Raw genomic sequence first — 24,944 nt, forward strand, 5'->3', positions numbered from 1 at the left:
CTGAGTGCACTTATTTTTCATTTGCCTGAACGAGAGCCAGTCAGCCTGAGTATGCATGTGCCGAGCCTTTCACCAAATGGAATTCTTGAGGTGGACTAACAGCCAGATCATGGTCAAGCCAGGGGCTGAAGCTGTTTTTAATTCTCATTTTCTTTATGGGGGCGTGTTCATTAACAAAACCACTGAAAAAAAGTGTCCCGTGTCAGAATTTCCACAACAGAGTTCAGTCCAAGCGTAAAGTTTTTTAGCAAGCGTCTAAGACAAGTCAGGACAGGTCATGTCACTGAGCAGCCATTACAAACACAGGCTATGAAACAGTGATCACTAAGGTCATTACAGAAAACACCAGACTGATACCTATCAGGATTATTTGTGAGGATAACATCAAGGAGAGTAGCCTTTTCTGGGTGTTGGGAGTCATACAAGAGCACCTCCTCCCAGCTGCCCACTGCACTGAGGCTAGGTAACACTGTTACCACCGATAAATCCACTATAATTGAGAATTTCAATAAGCATTTCTCTACGGCTGGCCATGCTTTCCACCTGGCTACCACTACTCGGTCAACAGCACTGCACCCCCCACAGCAACTCGCCCAAACCTTACCCATTTCTCCTTCTCCCAAATCCAGTCAGCTGATGTTCTGAAAGAGCGGCAAAATCTGGACCCCTACAAATCAGCCGGGCTAGACAATCTGGACCCTTTCTAAAATTATCTGCCGAAATTGTTGCAACCCCTATTACTAGCCTGTTCAACCTCTCTTTCGTGTCGTCTGATATTCCCAAAGATTGGAAAGCAGCTGCAGTCATCCCCCTCTTCAAAGGGGGGGACACTCTTGACCCAAACTGCTACAGACCTATATCAATCCAACCCTGCCTCTTTAAAGTCTTCGAAAGCCAAGTCAACAAACAGATTACCAACCATTTCGAATCCCACCGCACCTTCTCCGCTATGCAATCTGGTTTCAGAGCTGGTCATGGGTGCACCTCAGCCACACTCAAGGTCCTAAACGATATCTTAACCGCCATCGATAAGAAACCGCCGTATTCATTGACCTGGCCAAGGCTTTCGACTCTGTCAATCACCACATCCTCATCGGCAGACTCAACAGCCTTGGTTTCTCAAATGATTGCCTCGCCTGGTTCACCAACTACTTCTCTGATAGAGTTCAGTGTGTCAAATCGGAGGGCCTGTTGTCCGGACCTCTGACAGTCTCTATGGGGGTGCCACAGGGTTCAATTCTTGGGCCGACTCTTTTCTCTGTATACATCAATGATGTCGCTCTTGCTGCTGGTGAGTCTCTGATCCCCCTCTACGCAGACGACACCATTCTGTATACTTCTGGCCCTTCTTTGGACACTGTGTTAACTACCCTCCAGACGAGCTTCAATGTAATACAACTCTCCTTCCGTGGCCTCCAACTGCTCTTAAATACAAGTAAAACTAAATGCATGCTCTTCAACCGATCGCTGCCTGCACCTGCCCGCCCGTCCAGGATCACTACTCTGGACGGTTCTGACTTAGAATATGTGGACAACTACAAATACCTAGGTGTCTGGTTAGACTGTAAACTCTCCTTCCAAACTCACATCAAACATCTCCAATCCAAAGTTAAATCTAGAATTGGCTTCCTATTTCGCAACAAAGCATCTTTCACTCATGCTGCCAAACATACCCTCGTAAAACTGACCATCCTATCGATCCTCGACTTCGGCAATGTCATTTACAAAATAGCCTCCAATACCCAACTCAATAAATTGGATGCAGTCTATCACAGTGCCATCCGTTTTGTCACCAAAGCCCCATATACTACCCACCACTGCGACCTGTATGCTCTCGTTGGCTGGCCCTCGCTTCATACTCGTCGCCAAACCCACTGGTTCCAGGTCATCTACAAGACCCTGCTAGGTAAAGTTCCCCCTTATCTCAGTTCACTGGTCACGATAACAACACCCACCCGTAGCACGCGGTCCAGCAGGTATATCTCTCTGGTCACCCCCAAAGCCAATTCCTCCTTTGGCTGCCTTTCCTTCCAATTCTCTGCTGCCAATGACTGGAACGAATTTCAAAAATCGCTGAAGCTGGAGACTTATATTTCCCTCACTAACTTTAAACATCAGCTGTACATGGCCCATCTGTAAATAGCCCACCCAATCTACCTACCTCATCCCCATATTGTTTTTATTTACTTTCTGCTCTTTTGCACACCAGTATTTCTACTTGCACATCATCATCTGCTCATCTATAACTCCAGTGTTAATCTGCTAAAGTGCAATTACTTCGCTACTATGGCCTATTTATTGCCTTGCCTCCTCACGCCATTTGCGCACACTGTATATAGACTTTCTTTTTTTCTACTGCATTATTGACTGTATGTTTGTTTATTCCATGTGTAACTCTGTGTTGTTGTTTTTGTCGCACTGCTTTGCTTTATCTTGGCCAGGTCGCAGTTGTAAATGAGAACTTGTTCTCAACTAGCCTACTTGATTAAATAAAGGTGAAATAAAAAATACCATATTTTACAGCAATTTCATCAGGTAACATGAATACAAAGCCGGTGAGAGGTGGTTAGAATAGGATCGGAGGCCAAGAGTCCATGTAACCAATAAAGAGTCAGAGTCCCGAGTGTGGGAAGAAATAGTCAACAAAGCACACACACGTCATGAGGCAAAAAAGCACAAAGCACAATAAAGGAATATAATGACTTGGGGCCATTGTACGTTCAGAGTCACTCGCCCCAACAAGATACCTTGAGAGAGTAGCTCTCTGAGTCCAGTAGGACAGATCGCCAGGAGGCAGATTCTGATCCGGCAATTCTGAATATTTTTAAAAAACGGTGCTTTATCATTTCGCAATAAAGGTGGCCTCTGTCTCTCACACTGCACACTGCTCCAGTTCTAACAGCTGTTTTCAGATTTCTCCACAAGTTTTCAATGGAATTTAGATCTGGACTTATTGCTGGCCACTTCAGAACAATCCAGCGTTTTGTCTTGTACCATTCCTGGGTGCTTTTTTTGAAGTGTGTTTGGGGTCATTGTCCTGTTGGAAGACACATGACTTTCGATGGAGACCCAGCTTTTTGACACTGGGTCTCCGTAATGCCTTGGCATTCTCCTGGTTTCATTATGTCATGCACACAGGGTTCAAGCCACCCAGTGTCAGAGGTAGCAAAACAACCTCAAAACATCTCTGAACCTCCATGTTTGACTGTAGGGAAGGTGTTTATTTTCTTTGAAGGCTTCATTTTGTTTTCTGTAAACATAGAGATGGTGTGCTTTACCAAAATAGCTCTAATTTGGTATCATTTGTCCACAGGACATTCTACTAGAAGGATTTTTGGCATGTTCAGGTGTGTTTTGGCATATTACAGTCAGGCTTCCTTATGTCTCTCAGCAGTGGGGTCCTCCTGGGTCTCCTACCATATAACCCCCTTCCATTGGGTTGGCGATGGATGGTGCGAGTTGAAACTGTCGTACCTTGTGACTGAAGGTCAGTTTGAATCTGTGTGGCAGTTTATCGAGGATTACTTTATCCTATCCCAGGTATTCCTTAAAGAGGTGGGGTTTCAGGTGTCTCCGGAAGGTGGTGATTGACTCCGCTGTCCTGGCGTCGTGAGGGACAATGAGTCATTTTCTCTATTCAAACTGGTTGAATTAGTGATTTTTTTATATTGCAGGCACCTGCAACTCACCACAGGTGAGTTCGAATCCAAAGTAAAGGAAAATCACCTGCTTAAAATCTAATTATTTCTAACTACTTCTAGAAGGTGCCAATAATATCATCCAGGCCATTTTAGGATTTCTGTGTGGAATAAGCTAACATTTAGTAAATTATTCAGATTTTTTTGTTTAACGGTACACTGAAGACATTTATTTTTAATGTAACCTTTTATTTAACTAGGCAATTCAGTTAAGAGCAACTTTTTATTTATAATGACGGCCTAGCCCGGCTGACACTGGGCCAATTGTGCGCCGCTCTATGGGACCCCCAATCACGGCCGGATATGACGCAGCCTGGATACGAACCAGGGACTGTAGTGACGCCTCTTACACTGAGATGCAGTGCCTTGGACCGCTGAACCAGGGACTGTAGTGTCGCCTCCAGCCGCTGAACCAGGGTCTGTAGTGACGCCTCTAGCACTGAGATGCAGTGCCTTGGACCGCTGCGCCACTCTGAGACATACATATGTGTATACCAAAATATTTTTAAAATTTCAACAGTTTTCTGGAAGAAATTGTGCATTATTTAAAAATATTTGAGGGACTCCAGTGTTGAGGGTCAGCGTGGCGGATGTGTTGTTGCCTGCCCTCACCATCTGGGGCGGCCCGTCAGGAAGTCCAGGATCCAGTTACAGATGGAGGTGTTCAGTCCTTAGGGACCCTTAGCTTTGAGGGCATTATGGTGTTAAATGCTGAGCCTTAGTCTATGAACAGCATTCAAATTTCTTGTGAAATTTGTGAATCATGTTTTACAGGAACCCAAAAAAATTATTCCCCCTACCCACAGCATAATATTAATGCAACCACAAACTGTTTCCATTAGTTACCACAGCCACAACGTCAAAATGGAATTTATGGTAAAAAAAATTAATGAACACAAAATGTGTTTTTTGGTCTTTATGCCTAACCCGAACCTTTAATAATGTTTGCAGTGTGTTTAGGTTTAGAAACAGATTTTAGAGAAGCGAAATGGTAGAAATATGGTAGAAATAGGCGGGGTGTATGACTTTGTGGCTGTGCTGAACTACTGACGACGCGAGCCATCATTGGCTCAACGCTGCTGTCAATCAAATCTGCAACGATTGCATCAGTTAGTGACGAAACTTCCGCCCAATATCCGGTACGAGATCTATCCGGTGAACCGGTTCAGTTAACGCCATATAGAAATATATATATTTACCGGTATAGTCATCGTATAATGGCTGAAAAGAGTATGGCGGAGCAAATGAAGGAGTTGAAAGTTGACGAAGGGAAACAGGTAGCGTGGCTATTTGCTAAGTTTCTTTGCGTACCATCACGTATGTAGTCATTGTTGACCTGAAGCTAAGCTAACTAGCTAACTGTTAGCCAAGCTGATACATATGACAGCTAGCTATCGTTAGCAAGGGCTTTACTCCTATATATATATATATATATATAGTATCACGGTTTTTCAAATAATTATTCCTTATCTTAAACATTCCAGTTAGCTATTTAATACTCTCTTCTCTTGCTGAAACATAGTTATTCAGTAAACGTTGATGAAATACCACTACCGAATTTCCTTGTTGAATGAAATGAGCACATGCGGTCGGTCGTTGTATTTCATTAACGTTTATTGAAAAACTAGACATTTCAGCAAAGAAAGACACGCAACTACAAAGGACAAACACAAATGTTTTATAGTATAGACCTTTGACTTATCGTTGTAGTCGGAGCTAGATTCCATGCCTTTGGCCACGTTCATAATGAACGTACCTCTGTTAGAATGACTCGTAGTTTGGGCGTTATGTTCTTTAATTCTCGCCAAACTAACTGGTTGTGTCAACATCAGTCTCCACCTTGTTTGCACAGCAGGTTTGACTGCTCTGTGTGGCCTAGCTAATGTAATTAAATGCACTGTAACTCTGTGTTTCTGTCGCACTGCTTTGCTTTATCTTGGCCAGGTCGCAAATGAGAACTTGTTCTCAACTAGCCTACCTGGTTAAATAAAGGTGAAATAAAATAAAATAAATAGTTAGTTATGACTAAAAGGAGCTAACCACACCCATTATCTGACTTTTGTTCAGGGAGGAGGAGGAGGTAAAGATGGAGAGAAGAAGAGAAGAAGGCTGCAGCGGGAGACGCTGGTGGGAAGACAGAGGTAAGTGGAGGAGTAGAAGGCAGTCACTGTCTCAATCTCTCCTTCTGTCCGTCTCTCCTCTAGCGGTCCCCTCCACTGTAGATTAAGGGGCTGTCTTGGTCCACACAGCTCAAGACTTCTCTCCTTTCTCCTCTAGCTGTCTATTCACTCACTTCCACTCTCTCCCCCACGCCCGTCGGTTCACTCACTCTCTCTCTCCCCCACGCCCGTCGGTTCACTCACTCTCTCTCTCCCCCACGCCCGTCGGTTCACTCACTCTCTCTCTCCCCCACGCCCGTCGGTTCACTCACTCACTCTCTCCCCCACGCCCGTCGGTTCACTCACTCACTCTCTCCCCCACGCCCGTCGGTTCACTCACTCACTCTCTCCCCCACGCCCGTCGGTTCACTCACTCACTCTCTCCCCCACGCCCGTCGGTTCACTTACTCTCTCTCCCCCACGCCCGTCGGTTCACTCTCTCTCCCCCACGCCCGTCGGTTCACTCTCTCTCCCCACGCCCGTCGGTTCACTCTCTCTCCCCGCGCGTGTTCACTTCTCTCTCCCCGCGCCCGTCGGTTCACTTACTCTCTCTCCCCCGCGCCCGTCGGTTCACTTACTCTCTCTCCCCCGCGCCCGTCCGTTCACTTACGGTCTCTCACTTCTCTCCACCCCCCTGTCCATTCTCACTCTCTATTCACCAGACTGAAGGATTCACTCTCTCCGTTCTTCCCCCTCTAGCTGTCCCCTCCTCCTGGGTACGTGGAGGAGCGTCTGTCCCTGTACACCAAACTGAAGGAGGAGCATGATGCTCTGATGGCAGAGAGGGCAGAGAAGGACAGTAAACCCATCAAGGTGACTCTGCCAGATGGGAAGGTGGTGGAGGCTGAGTCCTGGAAGACCACACCCTACCAGGTGGCTGCTGGCATCAGGTGAGACAGTCCCTTTACCTACCTTAACCCTACCATAGGGCTAGTCCCCTTACCTACCTTAACCCTACCATAGGGCAGGGCTATATGGCCTAAAAATTATATCTCCATTTCTTCAAACCTATGGGCTATTCTTGCTATATATCTCGATTTTTGAAAAGTTCTCTAAATACATTTTGTTGCACAATTAAAGATCAATACACTGCGTTACAAATAATCCAATGAGTTGAGCGCTTGTATTCATACCTAGTATAAATATTAACCTTCCACAACCATAAGACCCGTAAATAATGTCATTATTTTATCAAAAAAGTTGACCTGTATTTTTGCGGTCGCTGATCTGGTTTTCTAGTCTGTATATCAAAATGCTCTTTTCTGATTCAAATGTACCACTGATTCTGTTGGTTCAAACCGCAACTGCATAAAGCGAGTTGAAACTGCTTCCTGTCAGAGAGGAAGAAGTGATATTTAGTCTCTGTGAGTGGCAGGAGGAGGGGCTTGGGGTCTGTCTGTGAGTGGCAGGAGGAGGGGCTTGGGGTCTGTCTGTGAGTGGCAGGAGGAGGGGCTTGGGGTCTGTCTGTGAGTGGCAGGAGGAGGGGCTTGGGGTCTGTCTGTGAGTGGCAGGAGGAGGGGCTTGGGGTCTGTCTGTGAGTGGCAGGAGGAGGGGCTTGGGGTCTGTCTGTGAGTGGCAGGAGGAGGGGCTTGGGGTCTGTCTGTGAGTGGCAGGAGGAGGGGCTTGGGGTCTGTCTGGAGTGGCAGGAGGAGGGGCTTGGGGTCTGTCTGTGAGTGGCAGGAGGAGGGGCTTGGGGTCTGTCTGTGAGTGGCAGGAGGAGGGGCTTGGGGGTCTGTCTGTCTGTGAGTGGCAGGAGGAGGGGCTTGGGGTCTGTCTGTCTGTGAGTGGCAGGAGGAGGGGCTTGGGGTCTGTCTGTGTGTGAGTGGCAGGAGGAGGGGCTTGGGGTCTGTCTGTGTTAGTGGCAGGAGGAGGGGCTTGGGGTCTGTCTGTGTTGAGTGGCAGGAGGAGGGGCTTGGGGTCTGTCTGTGTGTGAGTGGCAGGAGGAGGGGCTTGGGGTCTGTCTGTGTGTGTGTGGCAGGAGGAGGGGCTTGGGGTCTGTCTGTGTGTAGTGGCAGGAGGAGGGGCTTGGGGTCTGTCTGTGTTAGTGGCAGGAGGAGGGGCTTGGGGTCTGTCTGTGTGTGAGTGGCAGGAGGAGGGGCTTGGGGTCTGTCTGTGTGTGAGTGGCAGGAGGAGGGGCTTGGGGTCTGTCTGTCTGTGTGTGAGTGGCAGGAGGAGGGGCTTGGGGCCTGTCTGTCTGTGAGTGAGTGGCAGGATGAGGGGCTTGGGGCCTGTCTGTCTGTGAGTGGCAGGAGGAGGGGCTTGGGGCCTGTCTGTCTGTGTGTGAGTGGCAGGAGGAGGGGCTTGGGGCCTGTCTGTGTGTGAGTGGCAGGAGGAGGGGCTTGGGGCCTGTCTGTGTGTGAGTGGCAGGAGGAGGGGCTTGGGGTCTGTCTGTGTGTGAGTGGCAGGAGGAGGGGCTTGGGGTCTGTCTGTGTGTGAGTGGCAGGAGGAGGGGCTTGGGGTCCGTCTGTGTGTGAGTGGCAGGAGGAGGGGCTTGGGGCCCGTCTGTGTGTGAGTGGCAGGAGGAGGGGCTTGGGGTCTGTCTGTGTGTGAGTGGCAGGAGGAGGGGCTTGGGGTCTGTCTGTGTGTGAGTGGCAGGAGGAGGGGCTTGGGGTCTGTCTGTGTGTGAGTGGCAGGAGGAGGGGCTTGGGGCCTGTCTGTGTGTGAGTGGCAGGAGGAGGGGCTTGGGGCCTGTCTGTGTGTGAGTGGCAGGAGGAGGGGCTTGGGGCCTGTCTGTCTGTGTGTGAGTGGCAGGAGGAGGGGCTTGGGGCCTGTCTGTCTGTGTGTGAGTGGCAGGAGGAGGGGCTTGGGGCCTGTCTGTCTGTGTGTGAGTGGCAGGAGGAGGGGCTTGGGGCCTGTCTGTGTGTGAGTGGCAGGAGGAGGGGCTTGGGGTCTGTCTGTGAGTGGCAGGAGGAGGGGCTTGGGGTCTGTCTGTGTGTGAGTGGCAGGAGGAGGGGCTTGGGGTCTGTCTGTGTGTGTGAGTGGCAGGAGGAGGGGCTTGGGGTCTGTCTGTGTGTGAGTGGCAGGAGGAGGGGCTTGGGGCCTGTCTGTGTGTGTGAGTGGCAGGAGGAGGGGCTTGGGGTCTGTCTGTGTGTGGAGTGGCAGGAGGAGGGGCTTGGGGCCTGTCTGTGTGTGTGAGTGGCAGGAGGAGGGGCTTGGGGTCTGTCTGTGTGTGAGTGGCAGGAGGAGGGGCTTGGGGCCTGTCTGTGTGTGAGTGGCAGGAGGAGGGGCTTGGGGCCTGTCTGTGTGTGTGAGTGGCAGGAGGAGGGGCTTGGGGCCTGTCTGTGTGTGTGAGTGACAGGAGGAGGGGCTTGGGGTCTGTCTGTGTGTGAGTGGCAGGAGGAGGGGCTTGGGGCCTGTCTGTGTGTGTGAGTGGCAGGAGGAGGGGCTTGGGGCCTGTCTGTGTGTGTGAGTGGCAGGAGGAGGGGGCTTGGGGCCTGTCTGTGTGTGAGTGGCAGGAGGAGGGGCTTGGGGTCTGTGTCTGTGTGTGAGTGGCAGGAGGAGGGGCTTGGGGCCTGTCTGTGTGTGTGAGTGGCAGGAGGAGGGGCTTGGGGCCTGTCTGTGTGAGTGGCAGGAGGAGGGGCTTGGGGCCTGTCTGTGTGTGTGAGTGGCAGGAGGAGGGGCTTGGGGCCTGTCTGTCGTGTGTGAGTGGCAGGAGGAGGGGCTTGGGGTCCGTCTGTGTGTGTGTAGTGGCAGGAGGAGGGGCTTGGGGCCTGTCTGTGTGTGTGAGTGACAGGAGGAGGGGCTTGGGGCCTGTCTGTGTGTGTGAGTGGCAGGAGGAGGGGCTTGGGGCCTGTCTGTCTGTGTGTGAGTGGCAGGAGGAGGGGCTTGGGGCCTGTCTGTGTGTGTGAGTGGCAGGAGGAGGGGCTTGGGGTCTGTCTGTGTGTGTGAGTGGCAGGAGGAGGGGCTTGGGGCCTGTCTGTGTGTGTGAGTGGCAGGAGGAGGGGCTTGGGGCCTGTCTGTGTGTGTGAGTGGCAGGAGGAGGGGCTTGGGGCCTGTCTGTGTGTGTGAGTGACAGGAGGAGGGGCTTGGGGCCTGTCTGTCTGTGTGTGAGTGACAGGAGGAGGGGCTTGGGGCCTGTCTGTCTTTTAAACTTGATTCTTGCAATACAGGTATTTGGAACATCCTGATAAAACATCTTTAATGAATGAATGTGTTTGAATAAAATCCGCTATATGCACTGAGCTTGCCTAATGCCGATTCTGTTCTGAAGCTCCTGAAGTTGCCCGTAATCAGGGTCTGCAACCTTTTACATGTGGACTGCCAATTTACAATGTCTTACCATTTCTACCGATCTCCGTGCCAGTTATGATTTTCATTTAAATTATAACGTGCTTTTGTTCTATTGCCAACTAGGTAAAAAAATAGCCCACATTATAGCTAACAAATTAAACTTGCCAACAAACTTGCAGCATTGTACCGACTGTTCTGGCCCGTCAGGCACCAGTGAGCTCTGCACAGAAACGGCTGTATTTTCACAAGGGATAAAAATTCGTCGGGTATTTTATGAGCCTCGGTGGTTATCAAAAGGGAGAAAGCCCGAACAATTTTTCAAGTTCATTGAGTAACACTTGTCATTCTCATTGGATGTAAAAAGAGACTTTTTTTTGTTTACTTGATTTGAGGTGAAGGAGAAACATACTTTGAGAAGCTCCATAGTTCATTAGTGGTGGTGAGTATTTGATTTCTTAACTATCAGCCATCCCAAATTGACACATTTTCTACATTTGCGCCCAGGCCAGGTAGCCCAGGCCAGGTAGCCCAGCCCAGGCCAGGTAGCCCAGCCCAGGCCAGGTAGCCCAGCCCAGGCCAGGTAGCCCAGCCCAGGCCAGGTAGCCCAGCCCAGGCCAGGTAGCCCAGCCCCCAGGCCAGGTAGCCCAGCCAGCCCAGGCCAGGTAGCCCAGCCAGCCCAGGCCAGGTAGCCCAGCCAGCCCAGGCCAGGTAGCCCAGGCCAGGTAGCCCAGGCCAGGTAGCCCGGGCCTACTTCTATCTGTAATCAGTTGAGCGACATTACCCAACATACTTTATTATGCAACATGACTCATTTTAATATTTTGTTTAAACCCCAAAAATCAGCAAAGTTGTTTTATAATAGAAAAATATTATGTTTGTCTACATTCAACTGGTAAAAGTTCATTTGGATATATTGTGAAAAAAATATTGGGTGTGGTGACTGGCCTGGTATGCAATTCAGTAGGATGGGCTGTACCCAGATGTTCATACCGTCCTTTTCGTCCTGGGATTTCTGGTTTTACCGGCATGGTGCACAAGGAGTGCAAAAAAGCCTGTTGGGCCTCTATTATAAGAATGCTAATAAAATTAGCACAATTTAATAGAGAAATCACACACTCTTAGCGAAATGCTAAAGATCGAAAACAAAACAATTAATTGTGAAGAGGCAAATCCAGCTTTTATAAAGTTATAGAGCATTAGCTAGTAGCTACCGAATGTCATTTTCGGTGAGTCTGGACATTTACAAGCGAAAGTGAACAAGAGAAATTGTGCAAATGAACAAAGTTGTGATGGATGCTTTTCTGAAGGAAGAGCAGCATGTGTACATGGAACAGATGGGAGAAGAACCGAGCAGAGGGGGGAAATAAAAGCTAGCAGAAAGCACAGGGGGAGAAATGGCAGCTGTACAGAACTCATCCACAGATGTTTCTTCTGGCAGAAAGCCATTATAAGATATCTGATGGTAAACATCTTAGTCATCACCTCAATTGCACCTTACAACAGAGCCTTGCTGATAGATCTAGAACGCTATGGTCTCACCAGCTCCAGCTGTCTCCCGTTGTGCTATTTACTAGAAGTTGGCCGATTATGATTTTTCGATGCCGATTAATCGGCCGTTTTTTTAATTTTATTTTTTGTAATAATGACAATTACAACAATACTGAATGAACACTTATTTTAACTTAATATAATACATCAATAAAATCAATTTAGCCTCAAATAAATAATGAAACATGTTCAATTTGGTTTAAATAATGCAAAACAAAGTGTTGGAGAAGAAATTAAAAGTGCAATATGTGCCATGTAAGAAAGCTAACGTTTAAGTTCCTTGCTCAGAACATGAGAACATATGAAAGCTGGTGGTTCCTTTTAACATGAGTCTTCAATATTCCCAGGTAAGAAGTTTTAGGTTGTAGTTATTATAGGACTTTTGACTATTGGATGTTCTTATAGGCACTTTACTATTGCCAGTGTAACAGTATAGCTTCCGTCCCTCTCCTCGCTCCTACCTGGGCTCGCCTAGTTAAATAAAGGTGTACATTTGTTTTTGTTTTTTTAATCGGCAAATCAATTTAAATACCGATTTGTTATGAAAACTTGAAATCGGCCATTCCGATTAATCGGTCCACCTCTACTATTTGCAAATACGTGACTGGCTCAACTGTTCTGGGGAACTATGGTAAGCTTCATAATGTAACAGAGGAAATGAACACAATCTCCTAACGTATTATCTCCTAATGGATTGCACGAGTTGACTACAGGTATTAACTTAAAAGGTAGGTCAAATATTCAAATGTATTGGGGGGGGGGGAAACTTCAACGAAGTAGTTTTGACGGTATCGAAAAACCATACCGTGGCTTTTTTCAAATACCCTATATACGGTATACTGACCACTACTGTTCACCTGGTGTTGTCCTGAAGGACTATGCCTTCTATACGGACCTTTAAGACATTCCAAATTACATGTTATGAAATATTGTGATCATGAAATATTCAAATCTTTAAGATCTATGGAGGGCGTGGCGTCAGGAGCGGTCTAAAGTAATAATAGAAATGACTGTGTTCAGCCAATCATTTCCTTTCAAATGGTTATCCATGTTTTGACAAACTCGCATACTTTTCCTAATGTGTTCGGTCTCCCTAAAACGCTGTTCATTTCATGTAACATCCAAAACGTTTCTTATTAGATTTATTTGGCCAATATGGCGCCCGGAACGGTCTCTGTGGAGGGCTCCCGGAACGGTCTCTGTGGAGGGCGCCCGGAACGGTCTCTGTGGAGGGCGCCCGGAACGGTCTCTGTGGAGGGCGCCCGGAACGGTCTCAAGTAATAATAGAAATGACTGTGTTCGGTCTCCCTAAAAAGCTGTTCATTTCATGTAACATCCAAAACGTTTCTTATTAGATTTATTTGGCCAATATGCCAATATTGTAATCTTCTTTCTTGGGTATACGGTGCATTCGGAAAGTATTCAGACCCCTTATTACATATTTTGTTACGTTACAGCCTTAATTTAAAACGGATTAGATTATATTTTTCTCTCATCAGTCTACACACCACACCCCATAATGACATCTTTGAAATGCAAGAGATAGGCCATAATGTATTATTCCAGCCTAGGTGCAATTTAGATTTTGGCCACTAGATGGCAGCAGTGTACATGCACATTTTTAGACTGATCCAATGAACCATTGCATTTCTGTTCAACATTTTGTATCAATACTGCCCAAATGTTCCTAATTTGTTTATTAATAACTAAGTTCATAACTGTGCACTCTCCTCAAACAATAGCATGGTATTATTTCACTGTAATAGCTACTGTAAATTGGACAGTGCAGTTAGAATAACAAGAATTTAAGCTTTCTGCCCATATCAGATATGTCTATGTCCTGGGAAATGTTCTTGTTACTAACAACCTCACGCTAATCACATTAGCCTACGTTAGCTCAACCATCCCGTGGGGGACCCACCGATCCTGAAGAACCACTAAACTGTCCCTGTATTCTAGTGATGACTCTGTAATAACACTAAACTGTCCCTGTATTCTAGTGATGACTGTAATAACACAAAGCTATCCCTGTATTTAGGCTCTCGCAGACAACCTGGACAGGCCTCTATTATAACAGATACATTTTACATTTTTGTCATTTAGCAGACGCTCTTATCCAGAGCGACTTACAGTAGTGAATGCATACATTTCATGTATTTTTTTTGTTGTTGTACTGGCCACCCGTGGGAATCGAACCCACAACCCTGGTGTTGCAAACACCATGCTCTACCAACTGAGCTACAGGGATGATACATTTTAATAGTTATGTGTGTGTCTCTTTCTTTTTAAAATGTATATAGTCAGGGTCTAGCTGATGCCACAGTGATAGCCAAGGTGAACAGCTCTGTGTGGGACCTGGACCGACCTCTAGAGGAAAGCTGTAGTCTGCAGCTACTCAAGTTTGATGACGACGAGGCTAAAGCTGTAAGTACAGACTTTCAGCGCCAGTTTCTCCTGGGTTTAATCCATGTCTGGGAAACTGGCCCTATAAGTCTTTTTAAAGTAATGCTATTTGGATTAAACCTTCTAGATAAAGACGCTAACTTTTGGTTATATCTTCCCTCGCCATCCTCCCCCGCTCTCTCCCCTCGCCATCCTCCCCCGCTCTCTCCCCTCGCCATCCTCCCCCGCTCTCTCCCCTCGCCATCCTCCCCCTGCTCTCTTCCCTCGCCATCCTTTCCTCCTCCTCGTCAGGTGTACTGGCACTCCAGTGCCCACATAATGGGTGAGGCGATGGAGAGGGTCTACGGAGGCTGTTTGTGTTACGGTCCGCCCATCGAGAACGGCTTCTACTACGACATGTTCCTGGACCAAGAGTGAGTAACGCCTCGTCTCATTGGCCAGTTTCAGCCGGGTAAAGACTTGTCAGCCAGCTAAACCAATAAGACAGGGAATGAGTAGTAAGCGTGAGCAGACCAGGAAGAATGTTCCAGTGTTTAGATGATATATGTTCATCCAACACCAATGTACTTTCAACATCTAAGTTGACACAGTGTTGGGGTCAATTCAGGATATTCATTGAAAAGAAATTAATAGAAAACCAATTCCTAGAAATCCAATTTAAATGTAACTTCCTGAATTGACAGAACTGACTCTTCACTCGGGTTATGTTGATGCCAGTTGGCTTGGCAAGCAGGCACGATATTATTGGAAGATGTAATGTAGACCCCGAGTGGCGCAGCAGTGCTTGAGGCGTCACTACAGTTCCGGGTTCGATCCCGGCTGTGTCGCTGCCGGCCGCAACCGGGAGACCATGAGGCGATGCACAATTGGCCCAGCGTCGTCTGGGTTTGGCCGGCCCGGGAGGTCCTTGTCCCATCGCGCTCTAGCGATTCCTTGTGGCAGGCCGGTTGCACGCACGCTAACACGGGCACCAGCTGTATGGTGTTTCCTCCGACACATTAGTGTCAAGAAGCAGTGTAGCTTGGCGTGGTCGTGTTTCGGAGGACGCATGGCTCTCGACGTTCGCCTCTCCCCAGTCCGTACGGAAGTTGCAGTGATGGGACAAGACTGTAACTAGGGGCGTAAAACCTCTGTCTGTAAAAAAAGTGGTCAGATGAAGCAGATGCTAAACTACAGGACTGTTTTGCTAGTGCATCGAGGACGTCGTCCCCACAGTGACTGTACGTACATACCCCAACCAGAAGCCATGGATTACAGGCAACATTCGCACTGAGCTAAAGGGTAGAGCTGCTGCTTTCAAGGAGTGGGACTTTAATCCGGAAGCTTACAAGAAATCCCGCTATGCCCTCCGATGAACCATCAAACAGGCAAAGCATCAATACGGGGCTAAGATCAAATCATACTATACCGGCTCTGACGCTCGTTGGATGTGGCAGGGCTTGCAAACTTTTAGACTACAAAGGGAAGCACAGTCGAGAGCTGCCCAGAGACACGAGCCTACCAGACGAGCTAAATAACTTCTATACTCGCTTTGAGGAAAGCAACACTGAGGCATGCATGAGAGCATCAGCTGTTCCGGACGACTGTGTGATCACGCTCTCAGTAGCCGATGTGAGTAAGACCTTTTAAACAGGTCAACATTCACAAGGCCGCGGGGCCAGACGGATTACCAGGACGTGTACTCCGAGCATGCATTGACCCACTGCCAAGTGTCTTCACTGACATTTTCAACATGTCCCTGTAATACCAACATGCTTCAAGCAGACCACCATAGTCACTGTGCCCATGAGCACTAAGATAACCTGACTAAATTACTACAGACCCGTAGCACTCACATCTGTAGCCATGAAGTGCTTTGAAAGGCTGGTCATGGCTCACATCAACACCATTATCCCAGAAACCCTAGACCCACTCCAATTTGCATACCGCCCAAACAGATCCACAGATGATGCAATCTCTATTGCACTCCACACTGCACAAAAGGAAGACCTATGTGAGAATGCTGTTCATTGACTACAGCTCAGCGTTCAACACCATAGTGTCCACAAAGCTCATCACTAAGCTAAGGACCCTGGGACTAAACACCTCCCTCTGCAACTGGATCCTAGACTTCCTGATGGGCCGCACCCAGGTGGTAAGGGTAGGCATCCCTCAGGGGTGCGTGCTCAGTCCCCTCCTGTACTCCCTGTTCACCCATGACTGCATGGCCAGGCACGACTCCAACACCATTAAGTTTACCGACGACACAACAGTGCTAGGCCTGATCACCAACAACGAGACGGCCTATAGGGAGGAGGTCAGAGACCTGGCCGTGAGGTGCCAGGACAACAACCTTTCCCTCAATGTGATCAAGACAAAGTAGATGATTGTGGACTACTGGAAAAGGACTGAGCATGCCCCGTTCTCATCGATGGGGCTGTAGTGGAGCAGGTTGAGAGCTTCAAGTTCCTTGGTTTCCACATCAACAAAGTAACATGGTCAAAGCACATCAAGACAGTTGTGAAGAGGGCACGACAAAACCTAATCCCCCTCAGGAGACTCAGATCCTCAAAAGGTTCTACAGCTGCACCATCGAGAGCATCCTGACGGGTTGCATCACTGCCTTGTATGGCAACTGCTCGGCCTCCGACCGCAAGGCACTACAGAGGGTAGTGCGTACGGCCCAGTACATCACCGGGGTCAAGCTTCCTGCCATCCAGGACCTCTGTACCAGGCGGTGTCAGGAAGGACCTAAAAATTGTCAGACTCCATCCACCATAGTCATAGACTGTTTTCTCTCCTACCACACGGCAAGCGGTACCGGAGCGCCAAATCTAGGTCCAAGAGGCTTCTAAACAGCTTCTACCCCCCCAAGCCATAAGACTCCTGAACATCTAATCTAATGGCCACCCAGACTATTTGCATTGCCCCCCCCCCTGGAATGCGGCTGCTACTGTCTTATCTATGCATAGTTGCTTTAATAACTCTACCTACATGTACATAATTACCTCAACAACGGTGCCCCCCACACATTGACTCTGTACCGGTACCCCCTGAATATAGCCTCCACATTGACTCTGTACCGGTACTCCCTGTATATAGCCTCCACATTGACTCTGTACCGGTACCCCCTTTATATAGCCTCCACATTGACTCTGTACCGGTACCCCCTGTATATAGCCTCCACATTGACTCTGTACCGGTACCCCCTGTATATAGCCTCCACATTGACTCTGTACCGGTACCCCCTGTATATAGCCTCCACATTGACTCTGTACCGGTACCCCCTGTATATAGCCTCCACATTGACTCTGTACCGGTACCCCCTGTATATAGCCTCCACATTGACTCTGTACCGGTACCCCCTGTATATAGCCTCCACATTGTCTCTGTACCGGTACCCCCTGTATATAGCCTCCACATTGACTCTGTACCGGTACCCCCTGTATATAGCCTCCACATTGACTCTGTACCGGTACCCCCTGTATATAGCCTCCACATTGACTCTGTACCGGTACCCCCTGTATATAGCCTCCACATTGACTCTGTACCGGTACCCCCTGTATATAGCCTCCACATTGACTCTGTACCGGTACCCCCTGTATATAGCCTCCACATTGTCTCTGTACCGGTACCCCCTGTATATAGCCTCCACATTGACTCTGTACCGGTACCCCCTGTATATAGCCTCCACATTGACTCTGTACCGGTACCCCCTGTATATAGCCTCCACATTGACTCTGTACCGGTACCCCCCTGTATATAGCCTCCACATTGACTCTGTACCGGTACCCCCTGTATATAGCCTCCACATTGACTCTGTACCGGTACCCCCTGTATATAGCCTCCACATTGACTCTGTACCGGTACCCCCTGTATATAGCCTCCACATTGACTCTGTACCGGTACCCCCTGTATATAGCCTCCACATTGACTCTGTACCGGTACCCCCTGTATATAGCCTCCACATTGACTCTGTACCGGTACCCCCTGTATATAGCCTCCACATTGACTCTGTACCGGTACCCCCTGTATATAGCCTCCACATTGACTCTGTACCGGTACCCCCTGTATATAGCCTCCACATTGACTCTGTACCGGTACCCCCCTGTATATAGCCTCCACATTGACTCTGTACCGGTACCCCCCTGTATATAGCCTCCACATTGACTCTGTACCGGTACCCCCCTGTATATAGCCTCCACATTGTCTCTGTACCGGTACCCCCTGTATATAGCCTCCACATTGTCTCTGTACCGGTACCCCCTGTATATAGCCTCCACATTGACTCTGTACCGGTACCCCCTGTATATAGCCTCCACATTGACTCTGTACCGGTACCCCCTGTATATAGCCTCCACATTGACTCTGTACCGGTACCCCCTGTATATAGCCTCCACATTGACTCTGTACCGGTACCCCCTGTATATAGCCTCCACATTGACTCTGTACCGGTACCCCCTGTATATAGCCTCCACATTGACTCTGTACCGGTACCCCCTGTATATAGCCTCCACATTGACTCTGTACCGGTACCCCCTGTATATAGCCTCCACATTGACTCTGTACCGGTACCCCCTGTATATAGCCTCCACATTGACTCTGTACCGGTACCCCCTGTATACAGCCTCCACATTGACTCTGTACCGTAACACCCTGTATACAGCCTCCACATTGACTCTGTACCGGTACCCCCTGTATATAGCCTCCACATTGACTCTGTACCGGTACCCCCTGTATATAGCCTCCACATTGACTCTGTACCGGTACCCCCTGTATATAGCCTCCACATTGACTCTGTACCGGTACCCCCTGTATATAGCCTCCACATTGACTCTGTACCGGTACCCCCTGTATATAGCCTCCACATTGACTCTGTACCGGTACCCCCCTGTATATAGCCTCCACATTGACTCTGTACCGGTACCCCCTGTATATAGCCTCCACATTGACTCTGTACCTGTACCCCCTGTATATAGCCTCCACATTGACTCTGTACCGGTACCCCCTGTATATAGCCTCCACATTGACTCTGTACCGGTACCCCCTGTATATAGCCTCCACATTGACTCTGTACCGGTACCCCCTGTATATAGCCTCCACATTGACTCTGTACCGGTACCCCCTGTATATAGCCTCCACATTGACTCTGTACCGGTACCCCCTGTATATAGCCTCCACATTGACTCTGTACCGGTACCCCCTGTATATAGCCTCCACATTGACTCTGTACCGGTACCCCCTGTATATAGCCTCCACATTGACTCTGTACCGGTACCCCCTGTATATAGCCTCCACATTGACTCTGTACCTGTACCCCCTGTATATAGCCTCCACATTGACTCTGTACCGGTACCCCCTGTATATAGCCTCCACATTGACTCTGTACCGGTACCCCCCTGTATATAGCCTCCACATTGACTCTGTACCGGTACCCCCTGTATATAGCCTCCACATTGACTCTGTACCGGTACCCCTGTATATAGCCTCCACATTGACTCTGTACCGGTACCCCCTGTATATAGCCTCCACATTGACTCTGTACCGGTACCCCCTGTATATAGCCTCCACATTGACTCTGTACCGGTACCCCCTGTATATAGCCTCCACATTGACTCTGTACCTGTACCCCCTGTATATAGCCTCCACATTGACTCTGTACCGGTACCCCCTGTATATAGCCTCCACATTGACTCTGTACCGGTACCCCCTGTATATAGCCTCCACATTGACTCTGTACCGGTACCCCCTGTATATAGCCTCCACATTGACTCTGTACCGGTACCCCCTGTATATAGCCTCCACATTGACTCTGTACCGGTACCCCCTGTATATAGCCTCCACATTGACTCTGTACCGGTACCCCCTGTATATAGCCTCCACATTGACTCTGTACCGGTACCCCCTGTATATAGCCTCCACATTGACTCTGTACCGGTACCCCCTGTATATAGCCTCCACATTGACTCTGTACCGGTACCCCCTGTATATAGCCTCCACATTGACTCTGTACCGGTACCCCCCTGTATATAGCCTCCACATTGACTCTGTACCGGTACCCCCTGTATATAGCCTCCACATTGACTCTGTACCGGTACCCCCTGTATATAGCCTCCACATTGACTCTGTACCGGTACCCCCTGTATATAGCCTCCACATTGACTCTGTACCGGTACCCCCTGTATATAGCCTCCACATTGACTCTGTACCGGTACCCCCTGTATATAGCCTCCACATTGACTCTGTACCGGTACCCCCTGTATATAGCCTCCACATTGACTCTGTACCGGTACCCCCTGTATATAGCCTCCACATTGACTCTGTACCGGTACCCCCCCTGTATATAGCCTCCACATTGTCTCTGTACCGGTACCCCCTGTATATAGCCTCCACATTGACTCTGTACCGGTACCCCCTGTATATAGCCTCCACATTGACTCTGTACCGGTACCCCCTGTATATAGCCTCCACATTGACTCTGTACCGGTACCCCCTGTATATAGCCTCCACATTGACTCTGTACCGGTACCCCCCTGTATATAGGCTCCACATTGACTCTGTACCGGTACCCCCTGTATATAGCCTCCACATTGACTCTGTACCGGTACCCCCTGTATATAGCCTCCACATTGACTCTGTACCGGTACCCCCTGTATATAGCCTCCACATTGACTCTGTACCGGTACCCCCTGTATATAGCCTCCACATTGACTCTGTACCGGTACCCCCTGTATATAGCCTCCACATTGACTCTGTACCGGTACCCCCTGTATACAGCCTCCACATTGACTCTGTACCGTAACACCCTGTATACAGCCTCCACATTGACTCTGTACCGGTACCCCCTGTATATAGCCTCCACATTGACTCTGTACCGGTACCCCCTGTATATAGCCTCCACATTGACTCTGTACCGGTACCCCCTGTATATAGCCTCCACATTGACTCTGTACCGGTACCCCCTGTATATAGCCTCCACATTGACTCTGTACCGGTACCCCCTGTATATAGCCTCCACATTGACTCTGTACCGGTACCCCCTGTATATAGCCTCCACATTGACTCTGTACCGGTACCCCCTGTATATAGCCTCCACATTGACTCTGTACCTGTACCCCCTGTATATAGCCTCCACATTGACTCTGTACCGGTACCCCCTGTATATAGCCTCCACATTGACTCTGTACCGGTACCCCCTGTATATAGCCTCCACATTGACTCTGTACCGGTACCCCCTGTATATAGCCTCCACATTGACTCTGTACCGGTACCCCCTGTATATAGCCTCCACATTGACTCTGTACCGGTACCCCCTGTATATAGCCTCCACATTGACTCTGTACCGGTACCCCCTGTATATAGCCTCCACATTGACTCTGTACCGGTACCCCTGTATATAGCCTCCACATTGACTCTGTACCGGTACCCCCTGTATATAGCCTCCACATTGACTCTGTACCTGTACCCCCTGTATATAGCCTCCACATTGACTCTGTACCGGTACCCCCTGTATATAGCCTCCACATTGACTCTGTACCGGTACCCCCTGTATATAGCCTCCACATTGACTCTGTACCGGTACCCCCTGTATATAGCCTCCACATTGACTCTGTACCGGTACCCCCTGTATATAGCCTCCACATTGACTCTGTACCGGTACCCCCTGTATATAGCCTCCACATTGACTCTGTACCGGTACCCCCTGTATATAGCCTCCACATTGACTCTGTACCGGTACCCCCTGTATATAGCCTCCACATTGACTCTGTACCGGTACCCCCTGTATATAGCCTCCACATTGACTCTGTACCGGTACCCCCTGTATATAGCCTCCACATTGACTCTGTACCGGTACCCCTGTATATAGCCTCCACATTGACTCTGTACCGGTACCCCCTGTATATAGCCTCCACATTGACTCTGTACCGGTACCCCCTGTATATAGCCTCCACATTGACTCTGTACCGTAACACCCTGTATATAGGCTCCACACTGACTCTGTACCGGTACCCCCTGTATATAGCCTCCACACTGACTCTGTACCGGTACCCCCCTGTATATGGCCTCCACATTGACTCTGTACCGGTACCACCTGTATATGGCCTCCACATTGACTCTGTACCGGTACCTCCTGTATATAGCCTCCACATTGACTCTGTACCGGGTACCCCCTGTATATAGCCTCCACATTGACTCTGTACCGGTACCCCCTGTATATAGCCTCCACATTGACTCTGTACCGGTACCCCCTGTATATAGCCTCCACATTGACTCTGTACCGGTACCCCCTGTATATAGCCTCCACATTGACTCTGTACCGGTACCCCCTGTATATAGCCTCCACATTGACTCTGTACCGGTACCCCCTGTATATAGCCTCCACATTGACTCTGTACCGGTACCCCCTGTATATAGCCTCCACATTGACTCTGTACCGGTACCCCCCTGTATATAGCCTCCACATTGACTCTGTACCGGTACCCCCCTGTATATAGCCTCCACATTGACTCTGTACCGGTACCCCCTGTATATAGCCTCCACATTGACTCTGTACCGGTACCCCCTGTATATAGCCTCCACATTGACTCTGTACCGGTACCCCCTGTATATAGCCTCCACATTGACTCTGTACCGGTACCCCCTGTATATAGCCTCCACATTGACTCTGTACCGGTACCCCCTGTATATAGCCTCCACATTGACTCTGTACCGGTACCCCCTGTATATAGCCTCCACATTGACTCTGTACCGGTACCCCCTGTATATAGCCTCCACATTGACTCTGTACCGGTACCCCCTGTATATAGCCACCACATTGACTCTGTACCGGTACCCCCTGTATATAGCCTCCACATTGACTCTGTACCGGTACCCCCTGTATATAGCCTCCACATTGACTCTGTACCGGTACCCCCTGTATATAGCCTCCACATTGACTCTGTACCGGTACCCCCTGTATATAGCCTCCACATTGACTCTGTACCGGTACCCCCCTGTATATAGCCTCCACATTGACTCTGTACCGGTACCCCCTGTATATAGCCTCCACATTGACTCTGTACCGGTACCCCTGTATATAGCCTCCACATTGACTCTGTACCGGTACCCCCTGTATATAGCCTCCACATTGACTCTGTACCGGTACCCCCTGTATATAGCCTCCACATTGACTCTGTACCGGTACCCCCCTGTATATAGCCTCCACATTGACTCTGTACCGGTACCCCCTGTATATAGCCTCCACATTGACTCTGTACCGGTACCCCCTGTATATAGCCTCCACATTGACTCTGTACCGGTACCCCCTGTATATAGCCTCCACATTGACTCTGTACCGGTACCCCCCTGTATATAGCCTCCACATTGACTCTGTACCGGTACCCCCTGTATATAGCCTCCACATTGACTCTGTACCGGTACCCCCTGTATATAGCCTCCACATTGACTCTGTACCGGTACCCCCTGTATATAGCCTCCACATTGACTCTGTACCGGTACCCCCTGTATATAGCCTCCACATTGACTCTGTACCGGTACCCCCTGTATATAGCCTCCACATTGACTCTGTACCGGTACCCCCTGTATATAGCCTCCACATTGACTCTGTACCGGTACCCCCCTGTATATAGCCTCCACATTGACTCTGTACCGGTACCACCTGTATATGGCCTCCACATTGACTCTGTACCGGTACCTCCTGTATATAGCCTCCACATTGACTCTGTACCGGTACCCCCTGTATATAGCCTCCACATTGACTCTGTACCGGTACCCCCTGTATATAGCCTCCACATTGACTCTGTACCGGTACCCCCTGTATATAGCCTCCACATTGACTCTGTACCGGTACCCCCTGTATATAGCCTCCACATTGACTCTGTACCTGTACCCCCTGTATATAGCCTCCACATTGACTCTGTACCGGTACCCCCTGTATATAGCCTCCACATTGACTCTGTACCGGTACCCCCTGTATATAGCCTCCACATTGACTCTGTACCGGTACCCCCTGTATATAGCCTCCACATTGACTCTGTACCGGTACCCCCTGTATATAGCCTCCACATTGACTCTGTACCGGTACCCCCTGTATATAGCCTCCACATTGACTCTGTACCGGTACCCCCCTGTATATAGCCTCCACATTGACTCTGTACCGGTACCCCCTGTATATAGCCTCCACATTGACTCTGTACCGGTACCCCCTGTATATAGCCTCCACATTGACTCTGTACCGGTACCCCCTGTATATAGCCTCCACATTGACTCTGTACCGGTACCCCCTGTATATAGCCTCCACATTGACTCTGTACCGGTACCCCCTGTATATAGCCTCCACATTGACTCTGTACCGGTACCCCCTGTATATAGCCACCACATTGACTCTGTACCGGTACCCCCTGTATATAGCCTCCACATTGACTCTGTACCGGTACCCCCTGTATATAGCCTCCACATTGACTCTGTACCGGTACCCCCTGTATATAGCCTCCACATTGACTTTGTACCGGTACCCCCTGTATATAGCCTCCACATTGACTCTGTACCGGTACCCCCTGTATATAGCCTCCACATTGACTCTGTACCGGTACCCCCTGTATATAGCCTCCACATTGACTCTGTACCGGTACCCCCTGTATATAGCCTCCACATTGACTCTGTACCGTAACACCCTGTATATAGCCTCCACATTGACTCTGTACCGGTACCCCCTGTATATAGCCTCCACATTGACTCTGTACCGGTACCCCCTGTATATAGCCTCCACATTGACTCTGTACCGGTACCCCCTGTATATAGCCTCCACATTGACTCTGTACCGGTACCCCCTGTATATAGCCTCCACATTGACTCTGTACCGGTACCCCCCTGTATATAGCCTCCACATTGACTCTGTACCGGTACCCCCTGTATATAGCCTCCACAT

At 49.2% G+C, this 24,944-nt stretch overlaps 1 protein-coding gene across 1 annotated transcript in view; it reads left to right on the forward strand.

Moving 5' to 3' along the window:
* The first annotated feature begins 4,816 nt into the window (after positions 1-4,816).
* The window catches only part of LOC106585996 (threonine--tRNA ligase 1, cytoplasmic), a 69,153-nt gene continuing 49,025 nt past the window's right edge, over positions 4,817-24,944 (forward strand). Inside the window, exons 1-5 of the mRNA XM_045706835.1 lie at positions 4,817-4,980; positions 5,785-5,839; positions 6,557-6,747; positions 13,936-14,059; positions 14,330-14,451. Of these exons, the coding sequence (XP_045562791.1) occupies positions 4,916-4,980; positions 5,785-5,839; positions 6,557-6,747; positions 13,936-14,059; positions 14,330-14,451 (557 nt within the window). The 5' untranslated portion in view covers positions 4,817-4,915. The remainder of the gene's footprint in view (positions 4,981-5,784; positions 5,840-6,556; positions 6,748-13,935; positions 14,060-14,329; positions 14,452-24,944) is intronic.

Source organism: Salmo salar, chromosome ssa24 (genome assembly GCF_905237065.1).
Source record: "Salmo salar chromosome ssa24, Ssal_v3.1, whole genome shotgun sequence".
Taxonomy (NCBI): domain Eukaryota; kingdom Metazoa; phylum Chordata; class Actinopteri; order Salmoniformes; family Salmonidae; genus Salmo; species Salmo salar.